The sequence below is a fragment of the Salmo trutta genome, chromosome 32 (assembly GCF_901001165.1).
Source record: "Salmo trutta chromosome 32, fSalTru1.1, whole genome shotgun sequence".
In the NCBI taxonomy this organism is placed as follows: domain Eukaryota; kingdom Metazoa; phylum Chordata; class Actinopteri; order Salmoniformes; family Salmonidae; genus Salmo; species Salmo trutta.
The window spans coordinates 16120744-16133506 of record NC_042988.1 but is presented as its reverse complement, the minus strand read 5'-3'; the positions used below and the strand labels follow the sequence as shown (position 1 = coordinate 16133506).

Genomic DNA, 12763 nt, shown 5'->3' with positions numbered 1-12763 from the left:
GCTGAATGTAATGAAAATACCTCAACTTCTATTGAATCAGAAATGATATAGTGATTTTCTCCATATTTTCATACCGGTAATTCAATTCGATGTACTGGATCATGTGGGTTAGTTGAACTAGCAGTGGGCATCACTGGTTCTGATTCATGACAGTCAAGCTCCAGCACAACTACCCGCCCCGCTCATGACGTGACGCGGTATAACAAAAAATGCATCCTCTCGTCCAATTAGAAACCGAGTTGCGCCCATGTGTGTATTGTTTAAACTGCTCAAATCTGACGGTGTTGTCAATTTCAGAAAACTTCCAAGCAAAAGTGATGGCGGCCGCGGCGTCCGTTAGCGCAGCTGCCAGAGAAGAAAATCCAAATGCAGGGCCCAATTTCGCCAGCCGTCCACTTCACGAAAACTATGACCCCGCTGTCGAACACGAGAATTGGGTATCCAGGGATCCCGAACTCCAGCCCAGTGATGGGGATGCATCATCGGACAACGAGTGTCAGCGAAGGGTCGATGAAGAGTTGACGACGCTGAGCCCTGAAGAGATTGAGAGTCGCTTGGACAGAACTCGTCGAGAGTTTTACAATCGCCGGAAAATCATAATTAAAAACCTGCCATCCGATGTTAGCAATCAGGTAAGTTTCCTTAACTTTTTTTAGTTTTCACAAGCGTTAGAAATCTAACACGGGTCAGTAATTGCGTCAGATCATGTCAAGCCCAGGCTGCAGCTGTTGAATCTAATAAATATAAAGTACATACCCTTGCCATGAAATTGACATCTAGCTATATTACCAGTAATTTAACTGAGTCCGCTGCCTTTTGGCGATTTCTATATTCTAGCTAGCTTCTCTTACCGTTAGCTAGCATAGTTTCCTAACTAACAATGATTTGCTAATTGTCTTTCCTAATTATGTCGCGAATAAACTGAGGTCTCAACGTATCTGGTACGTGGTAGGTGATGTTTGGTGGTTATTCACGGCCTGACTGCAATTGCCCACTCCAGCATCACGCGTGTTTGATGGACAAGTTGAAAGTGCAGAATTAAAATCCTCGTGCGGAAAGGCAATGCTAGTTGCTAACGTTAGCAAAACGGCTTGTTTTGACCAGGAATTGTCAGGCTATGGATTGGCATGCATTGTATGTGACTGGTTAAAAAGTCTGTCGTTAAATTGTTTTCAGTTAATTTCCCACATTGAAATAAACTTCATGGCCCTGGAACATTTTGTAAAAAAAAGTTGGAACATGCTTGACTCGTGGGGAACTGGCCTGTGTGCGTTTCATTGTTTGCGTGGGTGCATATTGGGAGTTCGAGATGGGAACGTGAGTAGCCGTGACAAAGGGTTGAAGGTGTAGAGGCAACGTAGCTGCTTTCAGAAAATGCTAGACAGCATTGCGATTCGTTTGTGGAACAGGCAAAGCGTTGTGGAGCAACATTTCTCCTATCACAGTGAATGGGCAACTGTTTTCCACCATTGCCCAATGGCTGGGGATGACTTTGCTTTCGTTACATGTTGGCAAAGACACCTGTTGTAAGCAATCATTCTAATTCGTTTTGATCAGTACTGATGAGCATTTAGGTACTACAGATGGTGTATACTCAAATAGTGTTGTGGAAAGCACTTGCCAATATCACACTACCCAATTGGACATTTAAAAAACTGATAGCAACATGGCACATGTTTTCAAGTGATTGTAGTGTCTAACACTTACATTTAAGCATAATTTATGCCTACAATACTACCATTGTATGGTTAAAAGTTGACCTGTACTAATCTGGGAATATCACATTTATTTTAAGTGTTCTGTGGTAGTTGGAGAAGAATAACCCATTCATTTATTATAAAGATAACGGTATTCATTTAGTTTAAGTTATTAGTTTAGCTGCGGTGGGCTATCACTAAATAAAGGTGAAATAAATAAATAAAAAACACTGCTAAATCATTGCTTCCATGCCCAAAAATATGATTGTTGGTTCAATCAAAAAAATGAAAACTAGGGATAATCTAAAATGGCATAGGGCCCCCATTTTATGTTTGAGTCACTCAGATGGCATAAGAACACTGCATAAGCCCTGGCAAGATGTGTAGCACTGCAGGAAATTACCTTCAAAAAATCAAAATTCTCTGGCCAAGGAGGTCTTTTAAAAACGTTGGTTGGAGAATGCTGTGGAAAAAAATATAGGGGAAACACTGATTGTAGCTAACCACACTTTCTCCCTTTCAGGAGGTTCATGAGCTGTTGCGCAACTATGACCTGAAGTACTGCTTTGTGGACAAATACAAGGGAACGGGTAGGTTAAAAAAAGAACTAAAATGTAAATCCCAGTAAGACTAATTGGATGCAACAGGCTCTCTGACCGAGCTAGACAAACAGATTCCTCAACTCTCTTCCTATTTTGAGCAATGTAACCTTCCACATAGGTCTTAGCAAGGTCTTAGCTCATGATCTCTCCTCTTCTCCCCTTAGCTTTCATCACACTGCTCCATGGGGAGCAGGCACAATGTGCCATCAAAGAGTTCCACCAGCACATGCTGCGGGAGCGGGAGATCTCTGTGCAGCTGCAGCCCACCGACGCGCTGCTGTGCATCGCCAACCTGCCCCACGCTTTCTCCCAGCAGCAGTTTGAGGAGCTGGTGAGACCCTTCGGCAACCTAGAGCGCTGCTTCCTTGTCCACAGTGCCTCCACTGGCCACTCCAAGGGCTACGGCTTCGTGGAGTACATGAAGAAGGACTCTGCTGCTAGGGCTAAGTCTGAGCTGCTGGGGAAGCAGCTGGGCTCCCGGATGCTGTACGTCCACTGGACTGAGGTGGGCTCCCTCACCTACCCCCTGCTGCACTCCAGGTGTCTCTGTGTGGACCGTCTGCCCCCCAGCCTGCTGACCGCCCAGGACCTCTGCAATGCCCTGGCCGACACGCACGCACCCATCTTCTGCCAGGTCAGTCACATGCGGACACGCACCCATCTTCTGCCAGGTCAGTCACATGCGGACACGCACCCATCTTCTGCCAGGTCAGTCACATGCGGACACGCACCCATCTTCTGCCAGGTCAGTCACATGCGGACACGCACCCATCTTCTGCCAGGTCAGTCACATGCGGACACGCACCCATCTTCTGCCAGGTCAGTCACATGCGGACACACACCCATCTTCTGCCAGGTCAGTCACATGCGGACACGCACACAGGAACTCCAACTCTCTCTCACAAACTTACACTGATGTTTTCAGAGGATTTAACATGTGTATCTGGCTCTCATGAATAGTATATATCTAGTAGCTTTCCTCAGTTCAATTTGTATCTCAGTGGCTCCAGTATACTCTAGTAGCAAGCAGAACGTGCCTGCTTGTACTTTTGGCACTTCTTTTTACTTTAGTCATGAAGGCTGTTCCAACTGTTTCCCCCTAGGTTTTTTTAAGCAGTGGTGTCAAAGTTAGCGTGGGCATGGCTAATGGCACGGTATTAGAGGCCCTCTTGGCCTCAAACAACATTTTTGTTTTAAAGCTAATTTCCTGCAGTTCTACACATTTTGCCATTGGGTTTTAGCGCTATTATACACTTTGCTATTGCTTATACCTTTTTCTTATGCTATCTGGATGACTCAAACGTATAACAAAATCAATGATGGCCAATGCCATGACATTTTTGGGATTTTAAATTGTCCTGTTAGGTCATATATATATATATATATATATATATATATATATATATATATATATATATATATATATATATATATATATATATATATATATATATATATATATATATATATATATTCCATTGTCTTGTCTACATACTTTATATCTGGTTTACAAAATGTTTTACCATCCTGAATTATTTGTATTATATATTACATTTTTCCAGTGGTGGCCATGATTTAAAAACGGCAGTGGACTGCTGCTTAGTGTATGTAGGGGAAACACTGCAACTGCTTTTGTTTACACTGAGCAAGTGTGTTTGACACATCTGTTTGAGGTAGCTCTGCTACAAGGTTCAAATGGTTGTGTTATGTAACATGGGGCATCTGTAGTGATGAAAGGGTCTTGGGCAGTTCACATAAAGGAGGTGGATATGGATTGAGTCTTTTTGTATGAATCTGGCTTTTGAGCCCTCACCTTTGACATGCTTTTCCTGTGGCCACTGTTTCTTTAGCAATGAGCATTGCTGGTTTCTATGGTGATGACCACCTGACTCCCAGGTGGTGTCAGTCAGCAGGACTCTGGCCCTACAGGCCTTTCTGGAATGAAACAGCAGTGTCATTTTGGCACCACAAGCACACATGCATACAGTCATTCATATACCTATAGGGCACAGTAGTTCGAGGTCTGGCTGAACACTGTTGTGTAATAGTGCGCGTGAGGCAATTAAACTATTGGACAGGTTAAAACTCAGGAATATGAAGCTCTTCATTTTTTCCATAGCTCACTTGGTCTTGATACATTGTTTATTGCCTTTTTGTAGATCATTGATTGGTAATTGCTTTTAAACGTTGAGACTCCAGTAGTAGCTGTGGCAAACTAGAGAAAAGATTTGGGAACATGAAGTCTGAAGTATTTTCTCTACTTTATATTACAGAATGCCACTGGGCATGATTCAGTTTAATCCCACCTACTGTCTCTACCATCGTATCAAATACTTCTTTCTAGCTGTAAGGAAAGTTATCTATCATAGTGTGGATGGTATTTTTAACAATGTCAAGATGTTTAATATTACTGAATTCTTCTGTGTAAAGCTATTTCAATGGCCAACATAGAATTAAGTGAATTTGGCAGAACCAAGGCTTAGTCATTCGTTTTGGACTGATTGCATAAGGAATGCATATTTATCTTAATTTTCCTTTATTCAGTTGGCTCAGGGCCAGGATGACAGTTTCCGGCGGTTTGCCATGTTGGAGTTCTCCTCGGCAGAGATGGCTGAGCAGGTGCAGCGAGAGGCTGACGGCAGGGCGCTAGGCGGGACCCACATCCGGGTCTCCTTCTGTGCCCCTGGACCCCCGGGAAGGAGCATGCTGGCTGCCCTCATCGCTGCCCAGACCATGGTAAAGACTTCTTGGTTGCCACACCAGACCATATGTTTGAACTATTACTCCCTTATGTTACTGTGGTAAAACAACTGTTCTGAATGGCTCCCCTTCCCCTCCCCCTCCGCAGGCCCTGAACCGAGGGAAAGGTCTCCTCCCTGAGCCCACAGCCATGCAGATCCTCACAGGCCTCAGTAACCCTGCCACCCTCAAGATGCTGTTCAACCCCCTCACCCAGGGCAGGAAACAAGGTGAGTAAGATCATGCCATTTCCTAAAGGAAGACAATGTATGGTATGAGTCTCTTACCCTGGTGTTAATGCTTTAAAGCAGGGGTGTCAAGTAATTTCATGGTGGGCCAAAAGTCATTTCATGGTGGGCCTAGTGTCTGCTGTTTTTCCTTTCAGTTAAGACCTAGACAACCAGGTGAGAGTTCCTTACTAATTAGTGACCTTAATTCATCAATCAAGTACAAAGGAGGAGCCAAACCCTGTAGAAATTCCGTGGAATTAGTTTGACATGTGCTTTTAAGCTATAATAGTTAACTTTTTTGGCGACCCGGCCAAATTCACATAGAATGTGAGTTATAGATCTGTCATTCTCATTGTACGCAAGTCTGGGCAGTGGTAGATTTTTTTTCTATGCGTCTCAGTACTTTTTTTGTGTCTCTTACTTTCGGTTTTGTACACCAGCTGAAAATGTATTTAGGTCACACAATGATTCTCTACACTTAGTTATTTTGTCACAAACTGAAATTAGGCAAACTATTAGAATTTTAGCAACAAGGAGGCATATTGCACCTTCAATGTGTGGTGAAATAATAGGTTGTCAGGTCCTAAGGTCAAATGGTCTCTGCAGGTCTCCTTGGTGCTGCTCCCACCATGCCGCTGCTGGCTAACCCTTCCCTCTCTGCTGCTCTGCTCCAGCTCCTCCTCCAGAACCAGGCCCAAGTTCAACAGGTACCCTGCATGCCCTGCATACTCACCACCTCTCTCTCCTCCAGCGCCTCTCCCCTTTTATGTTGGTTCATTACTCTCTCATCCACACTTCTCCTACTTTATTCTCTCCCCTACTATCAGCAAGCCTTTTTGGGGAATCATCTTCTCTGGGCTCAGGTGCTGCACAATAAAGAGAATCGACTACTTCCCTGTGTGAGTGGTCACTGAGTGTGTGGTAGATAATAGGTTTGTCGTGAAGGGCCTGCTCCCTAAACCAAAGCTGGTAAATGCTCTCCCTTGGGAAAGTGTTTCTTTCTGCTGTGTTCTTTTTGAGGTGCTTTTCTAGTAATATTAATGTGCAGCCGGTTTGGTTTTGAAATGTCTTGGTGTGAATTCTGTTGACTGACACAATTCTGAAATGTGACATTTTTGGTTCAGTAAATATCTGGTATGTAGACCATTTTATAATCTTGTGGGTCACTGAGGCGTGTGTGTCTAACTCATGTCTCCTACAGGCAGGACTAATGGGGGACAACCTTCTGGCTGCTATGCCTCTCCAGCAGGGAGTCCATCTGCTGGGAGACCTGCCTCAAGGTTTGGCCTTCCATTCATCTCAATTTAAAATTCTTTATTGGCATGACTAAAGTCTATTTTGTATTGCCAATACAAGTCATTAGTAGCCGTTTCTCTAGTTTGGCTTATTTATCACATACAGCAATGCTCTACATTGATGCTGAGCATATGCATGCTATGCTAGCCCTGCTTTCTGTTAGTGATTTACATTACAGCTTCTTTACACATGTAATGGATTTGGGCAGTACTTATTACATCTAGGTTATTTACTGTGTTAGTGTTGTATTGATTTTCAGTGTGATCTCAGGGCTCTCTACAGTGTAGTGATGGGGGTGTTTTGTTATATTGATAAGGTGTTTGTCTCCTGTCCCCAGGCGGTGTGGTTCCATCCCTGGGCCTCCCGTCAGACCCTATGGGCCCCATAAACCCCCACTCTATGGGTCGCCCCCTGGGCAGAGAGTCTCCTACCAGCTTCTCCCAGAACCCCTCCCCCACTCTCCAGGGCATGTCCATCTCCCACCTTGGTGGAGTGATGCGGGCAGAGGGGCCTACAGCACCTGGGGTATGATTAAAATGCTCTGCATACTTTTCTAATGTCTCTACTAGCAGGGATACTCAAGTCATTGTGCCTCATTACATAACATCAAGTCCCCTGATTTTTAAATGTCTTCTCCAATAGGTGTCCATACAAGGACACCGTCCCAATGATGTGAATCTTCCCCAGAACCCCTTCAATGTCCACAGCCTGTTCCCATCCTCAGGTGAGCTGCCCTTCCTACTCTCTGCAGCCTGTGAAGTTTGGCTCTGATTCCTTCCCAGTATTGACCCGTAGGGTTTTTTGACATTTCCCATTCCTGCCGTCCTTCACTCAGGCACCAACTGCAGGCCCCACCCTTACAGGAAGAGACCAGCGCTAGGCAACTCATCCAACCAGCGCACACAGAACATCCACTGTAACTACAGGCTGCGCTACCAGGAGTCCTACACCCCAGACTACCCCCCAATACACCAGGTAGGTTCCCCTTATCCTCTAACCTTTACTGTCCAGCCCTACTGCCTGGCCAGGCTGATCTGATGTTGTGATAGAATGCCTAGTCATTGATGTTTATTTGATATCTGAGGACACTGCTGTCTTGGTTAAGGTCATTGTGGCCACAGGTGGGTTTTCTAACTCTCTGGCTGCCCAGTGGTCAGTGCATGGACTTTTCTAGTGTGATGGAACACAGTGGGCCTGCTTATCAGCACCACTTCCTGTCTGGCAACCCTGTCCTCACAATGGTTTGAACTTGGGGTCTTCTGCCTCAAACACGACTCCCTGCTTGACAACGTACTAGCCAGATGCGCCACCAAAAAGCTTGAAGCTGTGGAATAAGCGTACGGTACGAGCGTAACTTGGTTACGTGAGCAGCAGGTTTAATGGCGTCTGGCTCCTTTCTCCCCAGGACCCTCTGGCCCATCTGTATGAACAGCAGGAGGCTCTGGACACTAGCGCTTTGGCAGGGTTCGGACAGCAGGTAAGAGACACTATACCATCTCCACTATTCATATCCAGTCTTCAAGCTGCTGCATCTCTTGCCTTTTCAATCTCTACTCCCCTTTGTAGTCTTATTTTTTTTATATATGCAGCATAGAATAACATGATTAATGTCTCTGTAGCGGTTTGGCCACCCCAGCTACAGTGAGCAGGCCTCCTCCCACTATAGTTACCCCCCCAGCCTGCCCTCGTCTTCCTACTACAGCTCGGTGGCACCCGGCAGCCTCCCCGCCAGCCATCTCAACAAGGTAGGCCCACACTGATACCCACCCCCACTGCTGCTTAGACTTTCTCTCTGCCTCTTCCCAATGTAATCAACAGATCTAATGAGGGTTGAGTGTCTGATCAAAATATAAAGGTTGACCTCTGTTAGACTTAGCGGAGATGTCTTGATGCCTGTTGGCTAGGCTAGCACCTGTCATTTTGGGGACAATCTGTAAGTTCTAAACATTATGAAACAGTTGGGCTGCAAATGTTAATTGAAATTATTGTCTTATTCTGCGTGTCCTTGGTCCAATCAGACGAATGCGGACAACACATTATCTTGAAGCCGCGCATAGTTGCATAACCACAGTAGCCATGCTGGCAGAACAATGACAAACAAAATGGTGGAGAATTGTCCTGCAAAGATTTTGTAGCGGAATCCTGTGAAGTCAGATGCAGATGTTCGATATTGCATATTTTTGTTTGAGTGAACTGTGTCAAAGCTGAAGGGATAGATCATGCTTTACTGTTCCTGTTTGAGTGTAAAACTAATAGAGGAACAAAGACCCAAGCTGGCCGTCTTCACTGGAAATCAAACGTACATATCGTGCCTTTTAGGTGAGACCAATGCTTTGTGGTTCTGTTTTGATCACTGAACACTGTTTGTCTGTTCAGGCTGTGGGCATGCCTCCGGTGAGCCACTCTAACACATACCCATCTGGTCTGGGGATGAAGGTCAGTGTGCCTCTGTCATTATTGGTTTGTCTGCCATTTCCTGTTCTGTCCCCATTTCTCACCATGGCATTGACAGTGGTTATGTCTCTGCCCCCTGTAGACTCCCGTTGGTGGTCACAAGCGTCTGATCCCGTCTCCAGAGCCCAGCCCAGAAGGGGGCTACGTGGGACAACACTCCCAGGGCCTGGGGGGGCCACTATGCTGACTCCTACCTGAAACGCAAGCGGATCTTCTAATGTAAACCAATCAAAGCTTCTTGTACGAGTTGCCAATTAACAGCCAGGATGTGGCTCATGGCTCCATTTCCCCCCCCTCCCCGGAGCTCCTCCAATCAGCTTTTAGGTTTGGGCTTGGCAGTCCAGTGGTCTCTCACTTGTGTTCCTGCCAGTGACCCCTGGAGGGCGCTGGGGGTGCAGCCTGTCGCTAATCAGGACATAACAATGTGTGCCAGTGTATGGGAGTTTTGAATTTTTTTATTTTTTTTTGTAAATATATGATTTCAGTGTGCTTGTAAATGAAGTTTTATCTTTTTTTGTCATTTTTTCTATCAGGAAATCCTTTTGTTTAAAAACTGGGAGTTACCTTGTACTATAAGAAAATAATTGTCAAATCTGATTTCAGGTCTTTTTCCTCTGCGTATTCCCTTCATTGGTTGGCAGAACACAATATATTTTTTAAATCTTTTTGCATTTGTTTTTTTCTTCCTGTTGTGATGGTGTCAACGGGTTTCTATTTTTAAAATCTTTTGCCTCCCAATATTTTTGTATATAGTTCATTAGTTTGTTTGATGGGATGGTGTTTTCTCGCTCCTTCCTCCTACAGGGCTTATGTACTGACTGTCTGGACAGGATTCAGGCCTTTGGATTCACGTAGATCTGTGTAGCAGTTCTGTCTTTCGTCCTTTGGAAAAACTAGTCTGGAATATGCTGTTTTCAACTCTTTACTCTTCCACCCCTCCATCACATTGGGAGCCTGTTCTCTGCACTGAGTGTTTTAGTGTTGCACTTGGATGACACGGGTGGGGTCACAATTCTCCAGGTTTGTTGAATTTCTGTTCTCACTTTATTTTCTCTCTCTCAACTTGTGCTCTGCAGAATTGGTGTATTCTGTGTTGACGTGAGCTCTTTGTCTGAGTTAGTATTTGCATCTCAACCACCATGGCACCTGACTTGCTCTCGTTCGTTCGGAGGGGATGGTTGCTGTGCCTTATCCAGACTTTAATATCTACAGATTATAACAGTAAGCAGGGACACCTGTGGCCTCTGTCCACTCAGAGCCTAAACATGAATTAACTGTACTATCATTTATTAATGAGCCATGGCTAGGTTGGCTCCCATGTGGCTGTCCCTCCCCTGTAAATCAGCAGGTGGGGCTGTTTTATCATCAGGGGCTAAACTGAAATGTAATCAAGCTTGACAGTTTCACCATGATGGTTGACAAACTGAAACGGGTTGTAGAATTTTCATCCAGTTTTCCAGTCCAGGAGAAGTTGACTTCCTATCTGAAGTGTTACTGTGATGGGAGTGTCCAGTGACTCTATACAGGTGTTTACTCGGTCTGCCTCGGAAGGTTTGCATGGAAATTAAGCTTATGATTGGTCAGTGATTGAGTTCTTAGTCTGTGAAGAATAATCTGGTTGACATTTTGATTGTGATCACCATTACCTCCTGATGGGAACTGCAATTACACTTGAGCCTTAACAGTTTTTCCCCTGTCATCTCATCTTCCCCTTCTGTGGGCTTTTTGACTGCATTGACCCCCCCCTTTGCCGTGTACATACTTTAAAGCTTGAACTTTTCCTCGGAGTCCTAAACTCTTGTTTTCTCAATCATATCTTTGGCCTCTGGTCTGTTTTTAAGATTGAAACTGCTGCTCAATATTTAGTGTATATTTTAGTGACCATTACCAAGTGCAGCCACCTGTCTGATGGTAGATGTCCCCATGTTCTGTATAGACCTGCTGCTGTATGATATGAATGAAGATTGCTTTTGTTTTTCCTCATACAAGAAGCTCATCTCGTCTGTCATCTGTACTGCCATGTGTCTGTTTTTGGAGCAAGTAAATGTTATTTAATTCATCTATTTGTGGTCAACTCATTTCCATGGTCAATACGCAGGCTGTGTTAGACAGCACTGCTGTTACATTTTGATGATAACTCAGGAAAACACTGACTTGCAAAATTTGGTTGACAACGTTGCCATGGATGCAGCCACCACACCTGAGCCCCCCTGCCTCCTCTCATAAGTGAGGAACACAGATCAAACTTGGAAGTAAATGATTGTTACTCCTATAGGTCTCTACAGTCCCCCTTTTGGATGTTCATGTTATTTATAACAATACCTCCATAAACCTTAACTGTCAAATGAATACATTTGGAGTCCTGTACTCATGCAAATGGGTTATAATAACTGGCCAAAAGCAACCCCGTAATACCAATTAGTTGACATGCAAACTAGCACTCATTTTTGGTTGTAGGTCTGCCCTATGCACAAGGACTGCTTTTCAATAGTCTTTCGTAAACCAATTCTGCTATTCATCAACTGAAATTTTCAGTGGCTGCCTTGAAACCATTGTCGAGGTAAATCAATGCTACAATAGATGGCTTCAGAATACAGATACAAACTGACCAAGTATGGCTTCTGTCATGACTGCTGTTAGGGGAGAGGATAGTTGTTTTTCTTGTTTCTGGCTCTGTTGTGCCTTGGGCCACAAAGCATCTCTCCCACATGCACAATAGTCCCAGAGTTGGACATGGAGAAAGACGTTAGTCTACTTTAGACTCGGTGAACGTGGCTTTGGCAACTGATACTAGCTGACACAGCCTGACTCCAAAGCCATGGCTGTGTTTGTGTCAACTCCAAAGGTTAAAATGTAAATATTACTCTTATCAATAAACAAACCCAGTGCAATTTGTGGCGAGGAGGATACATGTCAATACGATGAAATGGAGAGACTGACATGAGTATGACAATGTTAACTGAGTTTTGTCCATTTCGCCATCTGAATAGTCAGTGGGTAATAGGTGAAGTTATGACTGGTGTTTAGGGTACATTGTATTGTGGACATCATAGTTGTGTCCAGTACGGTGAATGTTTTGAAACGGAAGTACTACGATCTGAACTTGTCCAATTAAAAAAAATGAGTTTAAGGGCACCGGCACTGGGATATTTGTGAAAACCGTTGGGTTAGAGCACACTGTGGTCAAATGTTTTACTGTTGGTGCCCCTCAGCTCCTCTGCTGTAAGAAACAAGGGGGACTGAAGAGGCCGGTCCTCCATCCTGTAATCAGGCTACAAGGTGACTTTGGTTGGCTGTTACTGTCTCCTGGTCACATCCGCTAGGAACAGCAGTGTTACTGACTGGGGTACTGAGATGAAACAAATTAGATGCCATGTAGAGGAAATGTTTGCTTTACATTTAGGCAGCGAATGTTGGCTGAACACCCTTCTCATATGGTTTAAATGGAACGTTCATAGCAATTTTATGGCAAAGGAAACAAATGTTACCGTAGAAATGGAGCGTTGCTCAGATGGTTGTAGCATATTAGAAACAATACATCTGCACACCTCCATTTTGTATATTTGATACTTTTAGTGCCCCTAATCTCTCTTGTGGTGCCTGCTGTCTGTAACCAGAGCGCTCTGGGGGAACCACCAAACGTGGCTCAGTGGATGGTGTGTCTGACACATTTTAGATTTCTGCCTTTCATATTTCCACCCACGCAGTCACCCTACACACAGTTGCTGCAGAAACCTGTGATTTT

The 12763-nt window shown here is 44.5% G+C and overlaps 1 protein-coding gene across 1 annotated transcript; it reads left to right on the top strand.

Annotated features, from left to right (window-relative positions):
* The first annotated feature begins 220 nt into the window (after nucleotides 1–220).
* On the top strand, nucleotides 221–11077 carry LOC115171237 (ribonucleoprotein PTB-binding 1-like). The gene is given in 16 exon segments (XM_029727858.1): nucleotides 221–632; nucleotides 2221–2287; nucleotides 2464–2933; nucleotides 4844–5035; nucleotides 5148–5268; nucleotides 5875–5975; nucleotides 6096–6167; nucleotides 6470–6548; nucleotides 6902–7089; nucleotides 7207–7288; nucleotides 7400–7539; nucleotides 7970–8041; nucleotides 8184–8309; nucleotides 8941–9000; nucleotides 9101–9187; nucleotides 9189–11077. Coding segments are annotated over 16 exon segments (2220 nt in total). The 5' UTR covers nucleotides 221–317; the 3' UTR covers nucleotides 9237–11077.
* Nucleotides 11078–12763: the final 1686 nt, after the last annotated feature.